This window comes from Schistosoma mansoni, chromosome 4 (genome assembly GCF_000237925.1).
Source record: "Schistosoma mansoni strain Puerto Rico chromosome 4, complete genome".
Lineage (NCBI taxonomy): Eukaryota > Metazoa > Platyhelminthes > Trematoda > Strigeidida > Schistosomatidae > Schistosoma > Schistosoma mansoni.
This window is the reverse complement of record NC_031498.1, coordinates 1,638,185-1,646,857: the sequence shown is the minus strand read 5'-3', so window position 1 is coordinate 1,646,857 and position 8,673 is coordinate 1,638,185. Positions and strand designations below refer to the sequence as shown.

General features: G+C 32.5%; 1 protein-coding gene across 1 annotated transcript in view; it reads left to right on the top strand.

Annotated features, from left to right (window-relative positions):
- Smp_172620 (hypothetical protein) overlaps positions 1-8,673 on the top strand; it is a gene marked incomplete at both ends in the record, with an annotated part of 63,786 nt that overhangs the window by 30,664 nt on the left and 24,449 nt on the right. Inside the window, 6 exons of the mRNA XM_018796512.1 lie at positions 1,017-1,138; positions 2,828-2,971; positions 4,334-4,410; positions 4,508-4,565; positions 4,905-5,035; positions 7,691-7,757. Coding sequence (XP_018651646.1) covers positions 1,017-1,138; positions 2,828-2,971; positions 4,334-4,410; positions 4,508-4,565; positions 4,905-5,035; positions 7,691-7,757 — 599 coding nt within the window. The remainder of the gene's footprint in view (positions 1-1,016; positions 1,139-2,827; positions 2,972-4,333; positions 4,411-4,507; positions 4,566-4,904; positions 5,036-7,690; positions 7,758-8,673) is intronic.

The following is an 8,673-nucleotide window of genomic DNA, read 5'->3' as shown; positions in this document are numbered from 1 at the left end:
CCACTGCTAGCCACTATCCATCTTTGCTTACAATGCTTGTGAAATAAGGCTATATCGAGGCGATACTCACAGTATGCACATATGCCAATTAGAGACTGACCAGTTGCAGTCTTAAAACATCAATGGGAAGATTCAAACAAGTAATACGAAGTGAATTTTTTATTTATGTTATTTCAAAATAACACTCAGTTAAATAAAGAACTAACAAACAAAAGCATTTTAACATGTAACTAGAATTCTACACTTGAGTTGTCTAACCGTCTTTCTAGTTCCTAGAAAGTGGTTTAACCGTGACCGAATTGCTTTATACAAATAATGGAAGCATATAGGGAAATAAATAAAAGCTGTTCAGTTAAAATGGTGCACATGCCTCATGTTGTAATCACTTAATTAAATAAACGAAGATATTATTTTCAATAATGTGTACAACTATCATGATAATATTCATAGAAATAGTCCCTATGTGTCCAAATTCTCCGTCAAAGAGCCGGGACTTATTGGATAGATTTCATTTTAAACTGTTTATTAGTACTGATGTTTCGAACAATTAGCGTTTTTAAGCTACAAATTAGTTCATAAATCTGCACATAACTAATGATTCAAATTCATTCAGTAGAAATTATTGTCTGATAAGTCTGTTGAATAAAGAGATAATGCTTTTTCACTTTGGATTGGTTGTATTGCTCTTTTTACAACATCAGGATTCATACATATGTACCATTAAATGCCGTTACAGTGGCCTAAAGAATAAACGTTAATCGGAGAAACCGAAGATCCTGGATTCGATTCCAAATTCCTGGGTCATGGCTGCTCACTATAAAGAAGTCCCATACTGTGATGAAATGTTCACCCGATTTTGTCCAGGTTTTTAATGGTTGTATAACTTAAATCGGTTTGAGATTTCATTATATATATATATATATATATATATATATATAATTTCACTACTGGAGATTATTGGTAAGTAACAGCAGTATACAACATACTTATTGCCTATATCTTCTATTTTTATTTAGATTTTATGCTCTTTCAGCATTGTCTGCTTTACTTAATTATGCTGAAGAAATGCATGGACTTATTTATGCTCACAAATCAATGAAATTCTCATTTACAGGATCTGTTAAATCTACCATGATTGGTAAATAGAACTACTCAATTTTTCAATTGATTTCGTACAATAAATGCATTTATCAAGTTGCTACCGACCACATCCACCTAATGTATAAAAACTAAGATATATGGATTTTGTGAGAACATTTTATTCATTTTAATAAACTGATAAGTACACTTGAGTATTCTGGATTTTACGGAACTGAGCACCAAAACTTATGTATGAGATATCCATCAAAATAGCCTTATGTTAGTCATTAGCTTAACACAAACTGATAAGTTTCACTCGAGAAATATCGACCAAAATGTTTTTGTATGGTATGGAGAGCTGATCGGAAGTAGCCTAATGAGAAAGTCTATCAACGGTAATCAGAAGTGATCTAAACAAGTGCAATTTCATCGGCTAAGAAATGGACCAATTTCGTAAGGATTGGAACGGTATACATATGAATGAGTATTCGTTCACTTTATCCGGTAGCCTAATACACTTTCTCGCTCAATCTTGTGTTCCCACCCAAATAGTCAGTTTGGGGATTAGCGTGTAGCGCACCGTGTGTCAGTATCAGATTTCAGACACCACCGGTCACAACAGTGTTTATGATTCATTAATATAGCACGGTACTTAAAAGGGGACAAAAACAAAAAAAATGAGAACCGAAAATATTGTTTTATAAATGTAGCTGTATATAGGTTCGAAAAGATTTAATATTTGCTAGTTGTGGACACTCATTTATTGGCGCAAAAAATACTTATCTAGTTTTTCATTGCTGAATTGTAATAAAAATGCAAATTTACACTTTTATGTAGTTTACGTCACAGACTGACCTTCAATAGACAATCAATACACAGCAAAGTTAGTGGACAGCTACTTCTTCCTAGTATGAGACTCATCAGTAGTATGAGTGTGTGACCAAATGAAGGATCGGACTGAAGACATTCAGGATTGTTGATGTGCTCTTATTCATTTGGACCATTGAGTTAGTATCTAGTGGTTTACACTTCTAGCTTCACTCAATTCACAATATTGCTCAAAACTTTCAAATGCCGTCAGTGGGTATCTACCTCACTTTGGGCAGGGTTGAACTTCACTGGTTGCAGGTTTTCATTAGAATTTCGGTAATTTTCTCTCGAAATCAGATACTAGGTAGTCTATTGTGACTATTAGTACAGAAGGCTTGTGAAGGTTATTGAATTGAAGTTTTCACTTTTTTATTTTGTTATACTTCTGAGGATACAAAAGATAGGTTCATACAGACAAAACTTTTAAATATAGGAAAAGTAATTAGTGATTTAATCAAGATCTCATTTTAGATGATCCGATATCGACATTTAAATAACTATTTTATAGAATGGATGTTTTAATGGCAACATAAATATTTATCTTCAGACAAAACGTGTTAACCGGACGTTTTAAATTAGTTAGTATACATATAAACGGCTCCGGAAGCATTTGACTTCTATTTTAATATTCCAGTAATCAGCCCAATTGTTACGAAGTAACTAGTTGATTTGAGGTATAGATAATAGTGGTCAGATTCATACATAAAAGACAATCAACTGGCTATAATCTGTAGACATTATTTACTTCATAGTACGTATTTTTCGTCAGGTTTTTACAAACTTTGTTGTAGGAATCTAGTGAGTCAATATACTTTTGGAAGACGAATCATTATCTCTTTTTTGTTTCTATCTTGATTTCTAATCGACTAACTGTTAGACTTCAAAAGTGCAAATCATTTACGTTTGGTTAGAAATAATTATGACTATTCAGCCAAAGATACACTTTATTCAGCGATAGACTTCACCAGTACAGCTAGTGGTGCTCGGTTATTACGAGCCAACTTGTTGGAACCTCCATGTGGTAAGTCTCTAATAAGATTTAAGTAATTATTACAAGTGAATATTTATTTATGAATTCCAATAATATTCATATTAAATTTGACTGTAATATCGTTTAACTGAAGAAGTTAAATTTACCTTATAAAACCATGTAACGTAAATCGTTCATCATATTTCATCAATAGCTTTGTGGAACAAACTATATGTTGACTTTAATAGCACGCACTGACAGTCAACTATAAGTACGCACCGTTTAAAACTCGAAATCACTATGTTCAAAATATATTTATTATTGATAAGTTTGACTAATGCTGTGTACTAATCAAAAAGCAACTATCTGCATTGATCAATTTATATATGTTGAAGGATGTGTAACTTTCGGATATTAGTCAATGAGAAACCGGTTTTTATTCATCTCAGTTTTCAAGACTGTGATAGTGGATGAAAAAAAACCACAGAAACATGAGCTATCCGCTAGTTCCACACTGTTCTGTAATCAAATTAATTCCATTGCACATACTAATAAATTGATTAATGGATTCGAACATCCTTAGGTGTTCTCTTTAAGCTACTGCCAACTTTTATATCATTTTATGAGTGTGTCAAGTAAGTTGCGCCGCCAAAAGGAAAGGAATGATCTGTCTCAGATTTTTTAAACGGGTTCTTAAAGGTCAGTGTTTTGGGTAAATAAAGTCGTTCCATAGTGTGACTGGTAGGCACCTGGTAAGTAAAAGGCTGCAGGTAGACATTTATAAGCACTTTCAAACGGATTACTGGTAAACATGCCGAAGTTTTATTAAACTTGCTGAGATCATGGCTGTCGAACTAGTAAAGCCTGACCTACGAATTAAAAAAAATGATGCTTCATGGTTTGTCTTCACTTCAGAAACACATATTTTGCTCTTAATAGGTCAGATCATTCTTGATTAAAATTCTTAACAAAACTTATGATTTTAAGTAAACGAACTTAACACATTACATATTGAATACTTTATACCGTAGTTACCATCATCCTATGTTTCCACTAGCTTAAATATGTAACTAGTTATCTCAATTCCCTCACTCGCTTGTGGCCACCTTCGTCTATTTTCAGGAAATCGAAGTTCAGTCTATTAATTTAGGAGTTAGTTTACTTCTTCATTTCATTTGGATTTCTTCAATCTCCACTACACTACAAAAGTACTTAGTTATGTTGACTAATAAGTGGTTTAATTGTCATGAAAATACGTTTGGGACTTAAATGTTGTATGTCGTAAGCGAATTCATGTCATTTACTCAACTCATTGCTCTTTGTCTTTCCGTATTTATTAAGAAAATTATGTAAATCCACTGAATGCACAAATATTTCTCAATCATTTATTTAACTAAACCTTTTTCTCCACAGACTTGGAAACAATTTTAAATCGACAAGCTTCTGTTCGTGAACTAATATCATCACCTGAAACTTTGTTTAACATACAGGTATGAAGTATATTCAGTTGAATTTTCTATTGTTACTATTCCGTTAAACTACAAAAGAAATAGAATATAAATCTGATATTTTTTTTACACTATCCAGAATATCTTACGTCAATTCCCTCACATTGATAGTCTTTTATCACTATGTGTTCAAATATGTTCTACATCAAATTTAATGTTCGATTGGAATAATAATAAAAGTCATACTAACCCTAATAACCAGAATGTATCAAATCCAATGAAATTCAACAACAAAACAGATTCATCTAGATCAAATAAATCGAATGAACTTTTAAGCAGTTCAACTAAAATCTATACACAAGATACCGTTAATCATTCACCTTTAATTAGTACAATAAAAAACAAATCGACAGGTTTGCTATTTGAGAGGCCTACAAAATCTTCAACTTTACTACCTGGATCATCATCCTCACTAATAACACCCAGTTCTGAGAAGTACTGTCCACCAAAAAGCGATATGATCTATTTTAAAAAAGCGGTCAACATTCAAGCAGCTGAATCTAGAATTACAAAAGTTATTGCAATTAAATATATGTTGGATCTTGTCAAATTATTGTATAATGCTATGGGTGATGTCAAAACTACATTGTTGAGAACATATAAAGAGGTAATCTTAATTCAAAACTAGTTATTCAATATAAGTAGATTTCTAAAATATTATTCTTTCAATTAACCGCACTATTTTAGGTAGTAATAGGGACTGATATTTATGTTTTTATTGAAAGCATATTAAAAGTTATGTATGAAAAACGTATTATAACGTGTGTCATCTGAGGTTTGAGACTGATACACACTCTTTTTATACACGAGCCCGATTACACTAGAAGAAACTAGGTGATAAAGAATGTTTATTTAGTTAAACGGAACCATATATATAGTTGGATTCATGAGTCGATTGAAGCTAGACCACCATGGAAAACCTAGAAGCACTGGACGGCCTTATCGTCTTAGTGTGGGACTCCTCAGCAGTGCGCATCCACAATCCCGCCTCTCGGAATTCGAACCAAGGACCTATCGGTCTTCCGTGCGAACGCTTAAACTTAAGACCATTGAGCCGGTATCCGACGGTGTTAATGTCTAACTTCAACTAATCTGCGAAATCGCGCCACCGTCCACCATTGTCTTCAATGAGTTGCTATCTTACCACAGACCCGGTTGAACTCCACTGGTCACGGCTTCTAACTAGAACTACAGGAAATATCTCTTGGAGACCGTCACTAGTGATATATACATATGTCCCTTGAGAAATTAAGCTTATCCGTTGTTTAAATCATATGCGCTTATCATTTGTCGATTATTGATTGCTTCGTTGAATCAGAAATCTACTAATTGATACGACCATAGAAGTAAGGTAACACCAGACAATTTAGTATTATAGCGGTATCTTTCATAAAATTTGAAATACTAATTTTTCAATTCGTTACTTAATAACCAGTAAATAAGAGTAAGGTGTAGAGTTCCTACCTAATTTGTAAGTAAACTTGCTTCTCTAGGTGAACTGTAAGAAAAAGAAAAGAAATATGAAATAGTGTTTTAAATGGATTTAGCTTCTGAAACTCAGTAATTATCTTTTGAAAATACATTTACTAAAATGAAAAAGCTCGGTTGTACCCAATGAATATATCAGATGTAACTCGATAGAATATTCAAACCTTTTATAAATATCAAAAACGAAATTTTGTTTCAAGTGGCAACTTTTGCTGAAATAAATTCTATTTACAAAGGAATAAAGTTTACTCTATTTAACAAAAAGCATATTTAGGAAATAATTTTCCTTGTTCCTCCAGAATAGTAGTATAGATTCAAAGTATCAGAATGAAAATATATGCAAACCCTTGGTATTGTTAAGTTCTTTGAAATAGGTGATTTAATTAAGGAATATCAGTGTCATTCTGGATATATCCTTAATGCTTACTTTATGTAGAAATGATCTTCTCAGTTGTTCTAAAATAGTTAGGTTAGTTTGTTCTAATGGCCTTGTGTTGTGGTTGGTTGGTTTTGCATATTCTTTTCTCTTAATATCTTGCATACACAAAGACGTAGATCACTTGTATATGAAACAAGAAGTAACTATGCTATCTTGAACGATAATAAAAGCTCCATAATTCAACTACGTAATAGCGAAAGCACTCACTTGAGCTAAAAATACTTACTGTCATTACAATATATAAACTGTTTAGTTTTGATAAAAATGAATAAATAAAAGTTGGTTATCTATGTATTTCAATACTGATAACGTAGTATGTTTCAGCGAAATATTGAGACAAACCACGTAGAAAATATACAGTTAAATCGCGCAGAATTACAAAGTATATTATAGTTTATTTCGAATTAAATAAATGAGACTGGCAGCTCCTGGGTTCGAATCTCACGAGGCGGGATCATGAATGCCCACTACTGAGGAGTCTCAAAATAGGACGAAACGGCCGTCCAGTGCTTGCAGGTTTTTCATGGTGGTCTAGCTTCAATTGACTCATGATTTCAACTATGAAGATGTCACTGTTATTTTTGGTAAAAGTATGGTTGTTGATACTTGTTAATATTCGGTCAGTTGATCAGTCTTTATTCCCATGTGTTCATTCTTTGTGGATTGCCTCTATATAGCTTTATATTACAATTGTTTGGTATATTTGGTATTGAAAAAGCTAGTAGTTATCTGAATAACATGGTTTTCGTTGAACACCGAAGGCACTAGTTTCGATTTTCAATTTAAACATTAGTGTTGGAATCCAGGAATCCCAAGAGTCCTGAATATGATAAAACGCAGGTTTTGGATTCTACTGACAGCTAGATACTAAATATACTAAACACTCTGGTGTTTAACAGTTAAAGTTTAGATTCGCAACGTCATTGTTAAGTTTCTTGTGTTACTTCTGAGGTTACTTAGTGAGAGTGCTAAGGCATTGTTAATCCCTTTATAAAAATAACAACTACTCAGATATATGACTAAATGGAATTCACTAGTTTATTTAGAACCGTTTCGGGTTTTTCTTATATAGAACCCCACTAGAAAAACTTTATACCAAGCTCTTAAAATTTAAACATAGTGTAATTTGTATATTTTTTTTTGTTTCTAGCTTTTACATGATTCAGAATATGAACATGTTTTACAAATTTTATGCACAGTACTACATAAAGATGTACGAATGTCAAAAGGGATGTTAGCTATGAGAACACAAAAATGTTTCGCAATCAAGGTATTTTATATAATTCACTTGATACTATTACAAATTCCAATTCTAATTAATTTTATTTAAATTAGGAAGGATTAAGTGTGGTATTAGATGTTACACGTAAAGCTTACTCAGAACAGCTTGATGATATTACAAGTAAGTTTTTGTTATATCCCGTGGAGATTTATGAATGGTAACTTTGAGAACTATTTATAGACCAATATGATATGTATATTTCCTATTGTATAATTGTTACGTAACTAAACTATTCATATTCGTGTTCCTTTTATCATAAGCTTTATTTTGACCCATAGACTATTATTATACGATTCTTGAGTTATCATCAGTCTATTGATTACTTTCCCCTATTCACAGCCACATTAGACCAATTATTGTACAAATGCTATTTTCTATTTTATGGTACGATATGGTCTGTTTCGTTGGTATATAAACCCAGTATGTTTGAGAATAATGATTCATATTTCAGAGGCTGTTATTAGTGTTCTGGACTTAACTGGCTTGGCTAGGCAGAAAGCAGGACCGATTAGTACTCGAGACTGCTCATACGGCTTTGTGTATCATACGGCGATCAATAAATCCACTCCTCTCTTATTGGGCGGTCATATCACGTTCACATACTAAACAGGACGCGCACTCAAGCAATCGTTATAACAACTGGCGACGGGGATGGGATGTCTTCGACTCTTTCTGGACTTCTTAAGGCTTCCTAGAGTTTACCAACGAGCCATTCTTACATCCTTACTACCTAAATGTGGTTTATCTAGTTTAAATTATAATTTCATTGAAATCTAAAGGCTACCATCGGACGATAATTTCACATCGATGATCACTGTAAAATAGATTTTATCAAACATTTTTAAAGTAGTAGTAGTAGTGAATGTAAATTACCATGTTTTAAATATTGAATTGAAAACCAAGGTATCTGTTCTTGTCAGATTGATCTACTATGGGAAAAATGAAATTCTACAGTAATGAAAGGATAGTTTTTTCGATCCATGTTTTACAAATCTAATAACTTTAGAAGTTTCTATCTGTTTGTAACATATAATTT